Source organism: Anas acuta, chromosome 1 (genome assembly GCF_963932015.1).
Source record: "Anas acuta chromosome 1, bAnaAcu1.1, whole genome shotgun sequence".
Taxonomy (NCBI): domain Eukaryota; kingdom Metazoa; phylum Chordata; class Aves; order Anseriformes; family Anatidae; genus Anas; species Anas acuta.
This window is the reverse complement of record NC_088979.1, coordinates 163,024,969-163,041,701: the sequence shown is the minus strand read 5'-3', so window position 1 is coordinate 163,041,701 and position 16,733 is coordinate 163,024,969. Positions and strand designations below refer to the sequence as shown.

The window sequence follows — 16,733 nt, the reverse complement described above, 5'->3', positions numbered from 1 at the left end:
CTGTTCACCTGAGACATGGCTAAAAGTTACTGTTCAAAGGCATTGCTGCAGTCAGCTATGAGCTTAAGACATACAGTGTGAGGTACACTGTGATACTGTGCTGACAAACTCCCTCAGCACTTCCAGAGACTTAGCATGCAAGGGAAGTGCTTGTGCTGTTGTTAAGCTTATCCATTGCAGCAGTCATTCCCCATGAGGTGGCCTGCTGTGCAGTCTTTGCAATCTGTTCCCTGTGGTGAATGAAGGGCTATCATGATCCAGTTTCTTCCATGGTCCTTGGAGGAGGGGAGGCAGAATGCAGATACGGAAGAAAGCTCTCTATAGAGAGTTGCCTTTGGAATCATGTTCAGTTGCCTTTGGAATCATGTTCTTTGAGAGCTCATGAAGGCCACCAAAGGAGGCCATAGTCTATCTGTGGCAGACTTAAACCCAATTAGATTACAGAAACTGGCAGCAGTTTCTGCTTTGCTCCAAATTTCTTTGTGTTACATAAAGTAATGTTTCTTCATGTTATGTGATGTAGTGGACAAGAAACTGGATTAAGATTGTGGCAGTGAGACAAGCAGAGCAATTTATTTTGAAATATTGAAGTTAGGCACCATAATTCCCTGATGATATGAATTCCACAAAATGCTCACCAGGTTTTCTTGCTGAAGTTTAGCTCTCTTCCTGCTGCCATTAGAGTCCTTTCAAAATATACACAAAATATGACTTGCATGCTCTGTGTCCCCCATAAGACCCTGTTAGAGAAGCCATAGAAGTAAAGGCTGGATAAGCAGACAGTGAAGGGGATTGAAAACTGACTGAACTGCTGGACCAGGAGGATAGGCTTCAGTGGTGCAAAGTCTAGTTGGTGGCCCATAAGCAGAGTGCCCTAAGGGTCAGTACTGGGTTCAGTCCTGCTTATCTTCATTAACAATCTGGACGATGGGATACCTTCAGTAAATTTGTGAATGACATGAAAGTGGAGGGAATGGTTGACTCACCAGAGGGCTGTGCTGCCATGCAGAGGGACTTTGACAGGGTGGAGAGGTGGCCTGACAAGAGTCTCATGAAGTTCAACAAGGAGAAGTGCAGAGTCCTGCACCTGGAGAGGAACAACTCTAGGCACCAGGACATTCTGGGGACCACCCACTTGCAAAGGAGCATTACAGGAAAGGACTTAGGAGTCCCGGCAGACACCAAGTTTTACATGAGTCAGCAGTGTACCCTTGCTGCAAAATAACCTAACAGACCTAACAGTGGCCAAAAGTATTGCCAGTAGGTTGAGGGAGGTGATCCTTCTTGTCTGTTTGGAACTAGTGAGGCCACACCTGGAGTGTTGTGTTCAGCTCTGGGTTCCCCAGTACAAGGGAGAATTGGACTTACTGGAAAAAGTCCAGCAGAGGGCCACCAAGATGACAAAGGGACTGGAGCATTTCTCCTATGAAGAGAGGATGAGAGAGCTGGGACTCAGCGTGGAGGAGCCTCACAGGGGATATTGTCAATGTGTATAAGTACCAGAAGGGAGGGTGCAAAAAGGACAGAACCAGGCTCTTATCAGTGGTGCCCAGTGCAAGGACAAGCAGCAATGGGCACAAACGGGAACACAGGAGGTTCCGTCTAAACATTAGGAAGCATGTCTTCACTGTGCAGGTGACGGAGCACTGGCACAGGCTGCCCAGAGAGGTATCTCCTTCCTTGGAGAGCTTGGCATGGACAACCTGCTGTAGGTGGCTCTGCTTGAGCAGGGGGATTGGATCAGATGACCTCCGGAGGTCCCTTCCAACTTTAACCATTCTGTGATTCTGTGATTCTCTGAAAAATTGCTATGAGGAACCAAACTTTGGGTTGTAGCTCTTCATCAGTCTGTGTGTCTGACTCAGGTAAAGTGAGGGAAATATTGAGCTATGACCCATGACCTTTTTCGTTGAAGACATGTAGTAAGAAAGTAGAAGAAGTAGAGGGTGAGAGGAGGTTGATAAGGTGGAGCAGAGGTAACAAGAGTTCTCAGTATTGGTGAAAAAAAAAAAAAAAAGAAAAAAGAAAAAAGAAAGACATACATGGAGTTAATCTGTTCTAAAAGTGCTATGTAATTATGATACCATCCTTTGGCATATCTTCCTCACAAGCTACATTGAAAGAGGGAGAGGAGAAAGGGAAGGAAGAATTTGACCCTGCATTCCTTTTAGTTGAGCTCAGGGACTACTTTGTCTGACTGAAAGCTACTGAGAGTAGAAGAGGAAAGACTATAGCTCTAAATAACCTGTAGCAAAACTATAGCAAGACTCTAGCTCTAAATCTCTTTGTTTCAGCATGTTCGAGGTGAGGCCAACAATGTTCACAAAGATTAATCATGTACTAATATTTTTTCCTCTTTAAGAATGTTTCAGGTTCAGACAATGAGGCAAACCTTGTTGGATTAGAACCATTCAGCACTTACCTTATCAGTGTATCTGCATTTACCAGACTTGGGAACGGCAATCAGTTCAGCAATGCTGTCCAATTTACAACGATGGAATCAGGTTAGATGTAACATTTTGTGAGCTGCAGTTTTGTTTGTGTGGATTTTCCTTGTATTACTGAACAGCAGCCTTCCTCTTCTCTCCAAATAAAGTGTAACGTAACACTATCTCATTGTCTTCTGCTTCTGTAACACCAATTCCCATTCCTATTGTACTGGGTAGACTGGGCTTGAAGTTTGATGTCGGAAGTGTAGAATTAGAAATGTCCTCATCTGAAATGAGAAGCTTATATAGCTACTATAAATCTTTTAATAGCATCACAGATAAAGGGAGGAAAATTAGATAGATATCAGACTTTGCAGATCAAAGCAATAGTTCAGATCCCTGTGGAAATAACTGAAACTTTAGCAGTACTAAAAGCAACTGGACAAAAGATTGGCAAATGAACTGGAAAATCTATTAAACATATAATTTTTTACAATTTTTGGTTATTTATTTTAGGAAGGGTAACAATTCTCTAATTAAACACGTAATTTGTTACATCTTTTTCTTCCTTACAACTGGAGAGGGCTGTGCGATGTAACTGATTTAGTTAATTAATTACATGGAATTTTGTCATGTGCCATGCTGTTCTACTGTACAAGTGCTGTCAAAACTGGAGGACTGGGTCATGTCATAGGGGGCCATGTCTGATCTCCCAAGTTCCTTTACACTGATAGCAGAGGAAGTAGAGGAAATATCAAAAGGTTCCAAATGGTGACTACGATTTTTCAAGATCACACTTCCAGTGAAATATTATTTCCAGAGTTGACAAAACATCAGTTTTGGAAAAAGAAAAAATGCTGTTTATTGTAGTCAGCTTTTAGAACACCATGAAAAATCTGGACCATCACTAAACTGGTTCATGTTGGCTGTTGGATCCCTGCAGCTGGAGTCTGTGCTACCTAAGAGCCACAGTCACCCCTCAGTTGTCTCATTCCATCACTGACAATCCATTCCCCTGGTACTTTCTTCAGGAGTGCTGGAGAGACATTGCCCATGGAAGTGTGGTCTAGCCATTTTTAATCTTTTTCTCAGATTTTGTGAAAAGACTATTCTTCAAAGGGAAAAGACAATAGTTTTAAAGAGATTCATCTACCTTTGTGCAGTGATAGTTAACATGTTTCCCTTTATATCTGTTTCCTCAGTAACAGTCCTTTCACTATTTTATGGATTCCTGGATGTGTTTCAGTAGAGGAGATAAGCAGGGCCACCCCAGATTATGTATTCACTTTTTCTTAGCTGGTACAGCCAGCAATTTAGCCTTTTCTGAGATACAATACATTGTTCTATTTAATCAATTGTTCACATGTAAATGCTCTATTTTAAGCATGAGTTTAATATTTGATACCTTTTATTAAATTTTTATAAGCATTAAAAATTTCTCCTACTAGATCCAGCAAGGAGGTGGGGAGCATTGGGCAATAGCTTTGATAACGGAAGCTCTAAAGCCTGCATAGTGACTTATGTGCAGGTCATGCCTCAGCTGAAAGGACAGTGAGAGATGATTCAGTGTCTAAAAGAAACAGAGCTAAGAGACAAAAAGAAATTTCTGCTGTTGATGCTATTGTGGAGTGTATGAGTTTCACACTACTGTGTATGTTCTACTACATTTTGATTACAAAAACGTAGGGAAATATAAGATGAGAAAACAAAACTGGAGTACACAACAAGGAAAAAGACAGATAGATGGCCTCTTCTATGCCAAGTACTTGCATCACTCATGTTCATGCTATTCAGAAATGAACCATATAATAAGAACAAAGACATATTTTTGTTTTTTCAACACATTTCTATTACAATACCTATTTGTTTGCCTCTGGAATGTTTAACCCTGTCTATGATATTATGGCTGCTTCTCCAATTATATTGTTCTGTGAGTACAATTTAAATTGTGTCTGAGTATTAACCTCTAGTGTATGTGTATCTTTTAAGTCCCAGATGTTGTCCAGAATGTTCGCTGTATTGCAATGAGTTGGCAATCGATCCTAGTGCAATGGGACCCCCCTGCTTCATCCAACGGTGTGATTACTCATTACATCATAACTGTTGAAGGAAGTTCTACAAATTTTTCATCTTATGATACGCTGCATATTTTTAGAAATCTGTTTTCTAATATTTCTTACCATTTTAAAATAAAAGCTGCAACATCTGCTGGTGATGGTGAAGAACAGATATGCAATGCCAGTACACTTCCAGAAAGAGGTAACAAATTACTGAAGCTAATTCTTTTGTTTAATTTAAATGATAACCAAGAGGCAAGCAGACCCAAAATACCTGCTTCACTACAGGCAGGTAAATCCTCCTTTTTTTTTTTTTTTTTTTTTTTTCTAAACTTGATTCTAATAGTGGAAGGGAAGAAACAGGGCTTCTTCTTTCTCCTTTTTTAGAATACAATGAGTCCCATCCTTTCTGTCTTATTGGAGATTTATGAACTCTATCTGGGTCATCTTTCCTCTTGTTGGTTCAGAAACTTCTGTCCATTGACAGGGTTCAAAATCCTCTTTTGAAGGAAGCATTTTTAAATATTAGAGATAACCATGCTTATATCTTACAGCAGTGGCTGGAAATATGTACTGAGGTTAACTGCTGTGCTGAACATGGATGTATGTGAGCATGCACCTAAGAACACTTCTGAGTTGCAGTTGTAACTCTCCACCCTTTAGATGGTGAAAAATCAGTCCTGACTCAGAGCTACAGTAAGACTGAAACTGAGGATGGGTGCCCAGACTAGCAAGCCAATGACTGATTAAAACTGGACTCATCCAAAACCAGAAAGTTTTGGAGACAGGTTTATAGGTCTGTACATCTGTTCTCATCTGTACCCTCCGGTACAGATGAGAACAGGAGGCTTCCTGGGTTGCCTACTTCATGGAAGGCAGAGAAAGGCTGCTGCTAGTGTCAAAGAAGCCTGGCACCTGTGAAAGCTGATGCAATTTCTGAGGAATTTGGGGTTGGATGTTAATTAGTGCTTGAGGAAAGCCTGGAAAAAAACTGTGGATGTGGTATTAGCCATGAGCTTGAAAGACAAACTACTAGCCTGTTGTGGTCTACATTATGTAGAGTTGTACTAGCAGGAGAAAATAAAACAAAAACAGTCTTATTTTCTAACAACACGTGGCTGATGTATCTTATCACTAAGAGTTGTCTGAGTGAAGGGTTTATACTACAACACTTTTTTTTTTTTTTTTTTGGTACATACACTGCACAAACTCTTTCTTGCTGTTTCAGTATTTGGGTTACAGGTTGTTGCTTAGTCATATTTACAGCAAACTAGTTATTATTAGGACATTTCCTTTACTGTGTGTTTGCATGAATTGTTTTCTGGTGACTGGATACTATGAACTGGAGATTCATGGTTGGGAATGGAAACAGTTTTATAGCTGTTGTCAGCTTCTTATTTATGGTGGTCTAAGATTAGTCACAGAATATGTAGCCAGCACTGAGTCACTGACAATGCATTTATTTCTGACATAAAGTGAAATCGAATTTGGCTCAGTGTCTCACTGCATAGTGTTTGACCTTTACATTCTTACCAAGATTATTTGACTTTTTTTTTTTTTTTTTTTTTAGGTAATCTTGTTCATAAATGGGTAAAATTAAACTCGAATCATGAAGATTAAATTTATGAGGAGATTAGTAGTGTTTTGTGTCTAATCTAGCTCCATTGTCATGGTAAACCACTTCTGCCAGGCTGCAGTATGTTACAAAAACTGTCAACTTTGTAGTGGTAATACTACTTTGTGTTTAAAAATACTATGCGATATATGAAAGACAATATAGCAAGCACACATGAAAAAAATGATTTGGAATATTATGACTGAATAGCTACCCTTGGATTATTTTCAAGAAAATGCATACATTAAAATTAAATTTCATTAGGGTTGAATTTTTAGAAGGGAAAAAGATCTATAAATTAGTAGGATAGTTCTCAGAAAGACTTAGTAAAGCTGTGCAGCTTCAGGTAGCTCAGAATTACACTAGTCTGGGGCTAGTGTAATTGCCATTCAGTTAAGAAGAAAAATAAAAGAACTAAAAAGCCACTTGGGAGTTGAAGTATAAACAACCAAAAGAAAACTGCAGCTGCTGTCAATTTTTTTAAATTTCGATTTTTCTTGTACTTATTATTATTCTCTGGAAATATTAACCATGTTGAGCATACAATTAACATGTGCAGAGTACTTTTTCTTTCATTACTACTGGTCCTACTTAATATTATAACTGAACACAGAATCTTGGAACAGGTTGAGGACCACATTGTACTATGGTTACAGTCCTTACTATTTGTTTTCTGCTAAACAGAGATTCATTCATAACTTCCATTTAAATGAAATATTGCTAGGAAATTGTCCAAGAGACATTTTTTAATTTAATCTGAGCTTAATTTTGCTGGCCTATTTTAAATTGCAGCTGTACACAGAAGTATGCTTTGTGGATGAAAAAGAGGAGTGCCTAAAAGGATTGTTAATAGGAAAGTTTCTTAGGTCATCTGATGTGGAGCTGGCAAGTTAACATAATCTGTTGTTACTTGTGCTAAAACATGTTTATTCTCTAATAAGTCTCTAAATAAGTGAACCTATAAATATTCCAGTTTTGTACCTCTGAGTTGGAAATGCTTACTAGAAAATGTGATCAGCTTTCTCATTTAGGCTTGTGAGGAACGCAAAATGTAGCATGGGCTTAAAACCTTCTTCATACCCAAAGAAATGGTCTGTTTCTACCACCATATATTCTTTTCATAGAACATGGCAGCTCTAGGAGTTGGGGTTGCATTAATTTCTTCATTAGCTTGTAAAAAGAACTACAGATGTCCCTAATGCACTGAAAAAATCATTTAATTTAGTACTTTAAAGCAGTCCTGAGGGTCCCAAGCATGATGTGGAAGTGCAGTGTTTTGGCCTGGTTATCCAGAGGAATCACTTGTTGTAGAGTCTCAGTATGGAAAATGGAAGAACTTTGTTCTATATCACTACTACAGATAAGTATGTTTCACATGTTCAAATCAACTCACATTTCCAATATGTATTAAAGCAGAAGCATCACAAAAACAAGGGGTGAATCATGACTAAGAATCTTCGAAACACTTCTTTCCAAGATGACTGGAACTGCTTTCTTTTCCAGACTTTACTTTCTTAATAGCGTGGAGCTTTTTTTAGATTTTCTCATTAGTTGATATGTCCAAATGTAAGTTAATGGCTTTGATGTTGATGTCAGGTCTTCTCTAGACAAATGAAACAATCAGTTGGTGGCTGCCAATGAAATTGCATTGATGTTATTTTTATAAGAAGTTGGATAAGAATAGAAAAATCATATAGCGTAGGGTGAAGGAACTTTTTTTGTAAGGACTAGGTCAACTCAGAACATAAAAAAAATGGTAGCAAGATATACATACAAAGCTGATGTTGAAAGCATTTTGAGGTCAAATATGTTGTTTACTGAAAAGTAAACAGTAGTCCACTTTGTTGGTAAGCTGGGCATTCTTTATTTAATTTAAGACTCAAGAATACTGATAGTTATTCACTACTTTTCTAAGCTTAGCTTTGAGGTGTGCATTTATCCTTAGATATGTAAGACTTGGTCTTTCATTCCTTAGACCCCACAGTTAGATATTGAATTTTCTAATGTGCTAGGGACTCAGAGATCTAGTTCAAGGAGGGTTTTTAAATACATGTTCTCAACTGTGCAATTTCCTTTAAAGCATGTCTGATAGTATCAGTCCCAAGTCATGGGAAAAATAGTCTACAGTTTTTTACATTTTTATGTTAGTAAAATCATCTGGGGCCTATTTTCAATGTCCTTGTTCATACCAAGCAGGACCTTATCTCACAAGGAGTTAGCAGTCCATACTAGAGTAGTATTTAGTATCATCAGGGATATCAGCTTAACTCAGGAAACTCCTTGGGGTAACAAAGCTTTCAAAAATTAATAGAGATAAGCAATATGGAATATTAGTCTGCTTTTCCAATACCTCAATTTTCTGAAGATTATTTCATTGTGTGCCCACTGCTCTCTGTTCTACTTTGTTCTTCACTTTCCTCATGTTGATGCTCTTAATACCACCCAACAGACTTCTAGGCTGCCGCTGTTCTTTTAATCCAAACTCCAGCTACAAGCAGCTGTTCTGTAGGCAGAGTTTTTTTATTAGCTTCGTTAGGAACTATGCCATATCATATTACTGTCTTCTGTTCCCGGCCCGCGCAGCTGTAGTCATTGCTTTCCACAGAAGTCTTTATGGAAAGCCATAACTGCTCGCTTTTCTCAGTAGATTTTTTTGTGTGTCCTTTGCTGCCCTTAGGTTATCTTTGCAATGCAAATAAGATTTTTTCTACCAAGTGTTTCTGTTGCTTTAAACTAGTTCCACTGGCCCAGTTCAACTTTATCTGAGTTTTTGTGCAATCAGGTGCCCTTTCTACCAGGAATTTCCTTTCATTTAGGTTCTCAAATAAAAAGTTAATCTCAGAGCAGTCTGCCAACTTTGGAAGGGCTGATTAGCATTGCAGCCAGACGAGCATAGGGAAACGGGGCCAAGATCTGTGAAAGTAACTTCTATTTAGGTGCTTAACTTCCTGTCAACTTCAGTAGGAGTTCAGGCACGTAAATAGGTTTTAGGAGCTTAAAATCCCATGTGGATCTGGCTCCAGGCACTTTTCCTTGGAGTTTGGCCATCATGTGAACAATGGTGGATGAACCTGAAAATACCTTGTTCCTCCTCCTGTCCAGAAACGGAATTACCAGCGTTTCACAGCCAGCCTCTCTGCCTGCATCCTGGCTGGCTTTCAGAAACTGAATTAAAAGCTATTAAATTGAAAACTATAGAGTACATTGCACCAAAAATTACAGACTTTGAAAACCTCCTCACACCCAAAGGTAAATGAATTAGAGCAAATGCAATATAAGTGGATAGGGAAAGACTCTTGGTTGAATGATGATGAACTTAAGGGATCCTACCCATGATTCACAGGGAATTTAAATATGCGATTAGCACTAGAATTCCCACAAAGTAATCAGGATACAGATATGGACAATTTGTGACCTAGACAACCCCAAGCACATCTTTTCAAGTTTTTTTTTTTCTTTAAATGCACTTTTCTGGAAGTCAGGAAGAATAATAGTTTCTTTTAGGCTCATAACAAAGTAGGAGTATCTTTGAGCAGATAGATAAGTCTTTGTTACAGTTCCAATTTAATCTGAAAGAATAATTCACAGATACAATTTTTGGCTTCAGATGCTTTTAGTGTGAACAGTGATCACTTCATCATAGTTGAGTCATGTTTAGAAAATTTAAACAAGCTGCATGATTACTCTAGGAAGCATGGAATGGTTTGTTCAAATCAGTACCATCTGTGGAGAGAAGAAGTTGGGGGAATTTTAGTCATTCTTGAGGAATGGAAATCTGATTCTCCATGCTGGAGTAATTGTAATCCTCTTTGTATCTGTAACCCAATAGCATAGTTGTCTTGAAATTGTCTCGTAGAACACAGTCATCAAGTGCAAGAGAGACTGTGCCACTGGGTGTCACTGCTCCTCGCTGTGGCCCTCTCAGCACCCTTGAGATTTACTCCAGGTTCAGATCTCAGCTTTTCATTTCCTCTAACAAAAAACACATTTACAGTTCATTTTTCTATTCAAGAAATGAGATAAAATGAACTAGATTTTAAGCTGATTTTAAGGTTCTGATTCCATTTTAAAGATCTGTCTAGGTGCTGACACAGAAAACTTTCCTGTGTCTTCTACTGAGTATACTGAGTAGGTTTTTTGTAGAAATATTTAGAAATAGTTTGCAAATATGTGTCTTAGTAAACTGGGAAATAAAAAAAAAAAAATGGGGGGATGACATAAAATAGAAATAAATGCTTTTGTATGTAAGTTGTCTCTGTCTAATATATCTGTTGTGTTTATACCTGCAATCTTATCTTTCAAAATGGTGGGTTTGCTGTAGTATTACTCACTGGGATAATCACAGAGATTATCTCCAGCCTTGTGAGAGTAGTTTTTATGGGCTCCCCCTGTAGTCAGTGGGAAAAAGAACCCTTCTCTAGGTAACAGATGGAAAGATAAACAGTTTTTCTTCCCTCCCTTCTTTCCCCTGCTCTATGGGAGTTTGTCTCTTCCCACCAGGTACATGGAGAGCTTGAAGAGACTGACATTATTAGACCATAGTGGTGTGTGAGAACCCACAAATCACAGCCACTGTTATTTTTCCTGAAACAATTTGTAGTTCTATTAAACAGCCAAGCATCTTTTCTGCCTTTACTACAGCATTGTTAGCTCTCAGGTCTTCAAAATAGCATCAACCCTGTTGAAACTGGGAGACCAGGATACTCTCCTTGAGAAGGAAAGCCCACCATGCTGGCTAGCACATGACTTCTACCAGCAACTCACATCTTCAACCTGTCTAGTTTTAGATGCACAGAGACTGTAGTTGTGCCAGACGTGGATTTACCAGCTGTACATTGGTAATGGGTATATATTTCCACCTTCCTTTTGGCACTCAGCAATTAAGCAGTTGTTATGTACTTTATCCCAAACCCCTGTTTGTAAGTTTTCCCTTTATTATGTTCAGACAGACACTTGTGGTTCTGCTTTTCTACCAGAATCCTTGCTTATGGTAAGATCTATGTTGCTCTTTAAAACCTGCTCTGCTTAAAATCTTGTGGTGAAGAGGCATCAGAATATATTGAATCATTTTTCCTATCCCCAGGCAGAAAGCTTTAAGCTCCATGCAGGGTGTTTTTTTCAGTATTTAATCCTGTCTTCCATTTAAATGGGAGTCTTGTTCAATAATCAGTTTTCAGCAGATGGAAGTTAATGGTGGTAGACTAAGAGGTATTAGGGCCAGTTGTTTTGATCTCCATGTTGTTTCCTTTCACATTTTTATTCCAAGTCATCCAATGATGGGTGTTCCCATCAAAACAGAAGCTCCTAGTCATGTGCCCAGGATGATTAGGTCATATTCCTTAAAAAAAAAAAAAAAAGAGTAATCTCTTCTGACTGAGGAGGAGGATGAAATTTTCTTCAATTATCTTAGTTTGGATCTGATCTGATGTCTTTGAATATCTGACTCTTGATTTTTCACTTCCTGGAATGTATAGCATTGGGTCTTAAATATATTTTAATTCAAGTTCAGGGTAAGACTTGGTGATAACTTTTATTTCAGTCAAATGACTTCATCCATTCTATATCAAATTTTATTGCCGTCATAATGGAGTGTGTACAATTAATATTCTCTGCAGTATCTGAACAGATATTAACAGCCTATATTCTAATAGAGTACATGATTTTTTAAAGAAGGATACAAAATTTTCATAAAAATTATTGAACATTTCTGTGCCTTTATCTTCCAACAACTAGTGGATAAACTAGTAATTTGCATAAGTAGCAAATATAGTTTATAGAACTATTAAGAAAATATTGCAGTGCTTATGTCTCTTCCAAAGTGAATAAATTGAATATTGCCTCTCCAAAATTGTGATTAAGCAAAAAGGTTTCTACCTGGTTTTATTTACTACTTCCTGTACTTTGCTTCTCTACATGGTAATAACAACAGAGCAAAACAATTTTGATTTTGATATTATGGAGTATTATGATGAAAGTTGGAAGTGACAGAGACTTTTTTTGACAGTTAGCTATTGGTCTGTGTCTACTTAGTAGGCTGCTCAGTAGGCAGGGAGCGTCTGGGGCTACTATGCACTGTGACAGAGGAAGTCCCCACAGCTACTGTGTCTGCCCTCTGTCCTGTAGGCTCCACCTTCTTTGGGCTCATTTGAAGGGGTTTGGATTTCTCAACTTTTTCATTGTTAGAGCTTGGTTTGACTCTGAATCTACATCTCTTTCTTGTTAAATATTCACATTTAGTGATAAGGCTTCAGCTTGTTACATTATGATGATGTTTTATGAACAAATTGTTGCGGATGGAAGCTGAGGTCAGACATTACCATAAGGCTGAAAAAAAAAAAAAAGGAAAGAAAAAAAAAAACTTTTCTCTTTCTTCCCCAGTAACATGGGCTTTGGATCCTTTTATTCTTTATGTAAGCCTTGGGGCTTCTTCAGTTTCAGTTTGAGGATATATCATGTGTTTTCTTTTACCAGAGATACTTCTTCCCCCCAAAAGGCTAAAGCACTCTTTAAAGCTAAGTGTGCAAAATGATTTCTGAGCTGATTTCTCTGCACAGTTTTTGCCATAGAGTATTAGTATTATCTTACAGAGGGTCTTAGAGATAATATTAGCTTACTGTATGACTATTTGATATAGCACAAAACCATATGTTGCATCCAGTCTGCAAGAGCTGAGAGTACACTGTTGTCTTAATATAGATATGGATAAATGTGTGTGTGTGTATCTATACCCTACTTCTGTCTCCATGCACATGAATATAAATCTGTGCATACCCATGTATACATATGCATTTAAATACATGGAAGCAAACTTTATGTGCAAGTTTGTTTTTTGCCTTGTATTGCCGTGTTATTTAATTGTTCCTGCTTTTTTTAAACAAAAAAATATTTTTTTATTTTTTATTTTTTAGTTTTAGTTTACTGAACAGTTTGTAAAACAGCTACATTATGTATGTATTGATACTTTTCATTCAGAAGGTGAAATAGGACTCAAAATGAAACCTGGAGGTGTTGTTTGAGGACTTCATGTGTTACAAAGAGAGAGGGTTATAAATGAGTATTTCTAAGTGAGAGGTGAGGAATCTCAGTTAGCAAGAGCAGTAAGATGCTGTGCGTAGGTCAAAAATAACTTCGCTTGATGCTCCCTCCACAAGTAGAGACATAACCCCAAATGTAGTAACAGCAATGTCACACCTCTCAAAGCTTGCCTTGCATGCCACATTTAAAAGTATTTGCCTTTTTCAAAAGCTATAGTACACGTTTCCCATCTATATATGTTTGGTGTAGGTTACACCAATGGAATTGCTCCTTATTAACTATAGGAACTTGAATCTGGTTCACCAGATGTGCTTATTAAAATATTTTAAAAACACTGGTTAAAAGGGTTATAGTTGAAAAAAAAAATAAAAAATCATTCAAATGAAGATATCATATAATCATAGAATATTCTGAGTTGGAAGAAAACCACAAGGATCACTGAGTCCAACTCCTGGCTCTACACAGGACCACCAAAAATCAGACCCGATGTCTGAGAGCCTTGTCCAAGCACTACTTGAACTCCAGCAGCTCGGTGCCATGACCATTTATCTGGCAATCCTGTTCCAGACTACACTCTTGGTAGAGAAACTTTTCCTAACATCCAGCCTAAACCTCCCCTGTCCCTGTTGTATATCTTACATGTGTTTTAATTTCTAGTTCCTAGTGCTCCCAGGGATATTGTTTTTTCCAATGTGCAATCAACAAGTGTGACCTTGAACTGGAGATCACCAAAATCTATCTTTGGCTACTTTCAAAACTACAAGATTACCACACAGCTACAGTCCATCCACTGCAGCGACTGGGAAATTAAGGGATGTATTGAATATGAGATGCATCAATATTTATATGAAAACGTGATGGATGACAAGATAGAAGAGACTGTGTATGGACTAAAAAAATACAGATGGTACAGATTTGCAGTTGCTGCCAGTACGAATGTTGGTTATGGCAGTTCTTCACCTTGGATTTCTACACAAACACTTCCTGGCTGTAAGTAAGGATGTTTGTCATATGTAATATTGCTATTACAATATGTATAACAATGTGGTCATGTAAATAATCAAGAACACTTATTAGAAGTTATTTCTTCATAGACCTATAATACTGGTTTTCTTGCAACTCTTCAAGTACAAAATATGATTTAAATCATTTGGTAGGTATGTGTTCTTCACACTACTTCAGATTTTAATACCTTTTACTTGCTATATTATATATACTGTTTGCTCAGCAGCAATTTAATTTCTCAGCCCTCGTCTGCCTCTAGAGTTGGTAAATCTGATTTTTTTCTACTTTGGGTTGATCTGCTGTTTTCAATTCATCTTCATATGTAGGAATGAAGTTATTCATTATTAAGTAAGTGGGAATGAAATAACACTTTTCTGAAGTTCTGCTGTACATTCCTGTCAGAAGAATATAAAGAGTATTTTCAGAGGAATTCAGATTTCTTTTCAATACCATTGTCTACCTAACGAGATTGCAGATCAGAGTAGCCATGGGGCTGACATGCCTCAGCTGAGGTTTCAGTTTCCAAAGAGGAGTTAATTGTCACAGATATGTTGTCACTAGATATTTGAGACAAAAGGACATGAAACATAAATTATTTAGGTCGTTGACATGGGGACATATAACCTTTCCTACCAGTCCACAGCCTGCCTAGGTCAGAGCACATTTGAGATCTGGCCTTTGGTCTGTGTGGAGCAAAAGAGATCCACCATGAGTGGCCCAACTAAATCACAGCTCCTTCACTCCATTCCTCTTTCACTTAGTAATCTTAGTAGAGACCAAAGAATTAAATAGCTGTGTACCAAGGACTATTCAGTGGTCTACCAACTTACTTTGTTCTGTTCATGTTTTAACAATCATGTTATCTGAATGCAGAAAGCTTTTTTATTTGTTCCTCATGGTATCTGTCCACTCTCTGTGCAGTAACATTGTATTTAAATACATCTGTCCTTAAATACCTCATAATTTTTCTGCCAGGTAAAGAAAATTTTCATCTTCATTTGCAGATGAGAAAATACAATAGAGAAATTCTAAGCCCAAACATACATAGATTCTGACACCATAAAAGTGAACTTCACAACAACTCATTTTTCATACAGAGCGCAGAAGCAGTCCTTTGGACTGAAAAGTACTGGAATCAGCTATGGAGTCATTCTCATGTGTGCTGACTCTTTGTCCAGTGTTTTTTGGAGGGATGTAAATAAATACAATATTATGAATGAAAGTTAAAAAAAAAAAAAAAAAAAAAAGAAACATATGACTCCAGATGGAACAAAAAATTAGCTAACAGAAGCTGTGCAACTTGTGAGCCAGAAGTTCTGAGACATTTTGTACTATTAGATCGATCTCAGCCGCTGAGATGGAATGAATCATGGAATGGTTTGGGTTGGAAGGAACCTTAAAGACCATCTGGTTCCAACGCTCCTGCCATGGGCAAGGATACCTCCCTCAAGATCAGATTGCTGTAAGCCCCATCCAGCCTGGCCTTGAACACTTCCAGGGACGGGGCATCCACAGTTTCTCTGGGCAACCTGTGCCAGTGCCTCACCACTCTTTGAGAGAAGAATTTCTTCCTAATGCCTAATCTAAATCAAGCTTTTTCAGTTCAGAGCCATTAGCTCCTGTCCTATCACTACATGAGCTTTTAAAAAGTTCCTCCCCAGCTTTCCTGTAGGCCCCCTTTAAGTACTGGAAGGCCACTATAAGTTCTCCCTGGAGCCTTCTCTTCTCCAGGCTGAACATCCCCACCTCTCTCCACCTGTCCCCAAAGGAGAGGTGCTCCAGCCCCCTGAGCATCCTTGTGGCCCTCCTGTGGACTCAGTCCAATAGGTCCATGTCCATGCGAATACTTTTCTTCCAAAAAATATTGCTGAACTTAGGAAAGGTAGGGATTTAAAGCAGACAGAGAGACAGATAATCAAAACATACGTGATCACATAAAGATAGGATCATCTTTATGATTTCCTGTCCAGACAGTGCCAGTTTGGTTTATAACAATTAGTTTATAATAATTAGTTTAGTTTCTTATCAGTCTCACTGAGGAGTTGGAAGTTAAAAGCAGAAAAGCCTCACTTGACTGTGCAAACCATTTCCATGCGGATGCGGTGTTGTTCTCAGCACTAGGTTTCCAGTGTGCTCTATTAGCCTGTTTAAAAACATTTCTAGAAGTTAAGTTCCACCAGCCCAGATGTGAGTGGCCCCTGGCCTGTGTCTATAGTGAGAGAAGAGAGCAGCAACGCATTACCTGTGAACTAAATCAATGACACATAGAGAGATGAACTGCCTATAAAACATACTGCCCCAGAGTCAAGGGAGCATGGGCAGTATTCCAGATATGTCTGGGTGCTGGTCTTTTTCCTGGGGCAATGGCAATCAGCTGAGGAGGAAAAAAGAGGAACAAGGCATGTCACAGCTGGGTAGCCAGCTGGCAGCTTCAGCAGCGCCAAGACCCTCCCTGAGCAGTGGTTGGACTTCGTGAAAGGCAGGTTTCAAGCTACCTGACCTTATGCACCCGACAGACTCATCTGTAAAGGTATTATTAAATAGACTAAGAAATTTTACTTCTTTTTCCTTTGCAAAGGTTACTCTCTGTAG

The 16,733-nt window shown here is 38.4% G+C and overlaps 1 protein-coding gene across 4 annotated transcripts in view; it reads left to right on the top strand.

Annotated features, from left to right (window-relative positions):
* PTPRQ (protein tyrosine phosphatase receptor type Q) overlaps positions 1 to 16,733 on the top strand; it is a 135,183-nt gene that overhangs the window by 73,729 nt on the left and 44,721 nt on the right. For 3 of the 4 annotated variants that reach the window (XM_068669098.1, XM_068669095.1, XM_068669094.1), the window contains exons 41-43: positions 2,363 to 2,504; positions 4,419 to 4,688; positions 13,794 to 14,126. In XM_068669098.1, coding sequence (XP_068525199.1) covers positions 2,363 to 2,504; positions 4,419 to 4,688; positions 13,794 to 14,126 — 745 coding nt within the window. The remainder of the gene's footprint in view (positions 1 to 2,362; positions 2,505 to 4,418; positions 4,689 to 13,793; positions 14,127 to 16,733) is intronic. The other variant, XM_068669099.1, reaches the window with a different exon arrangement.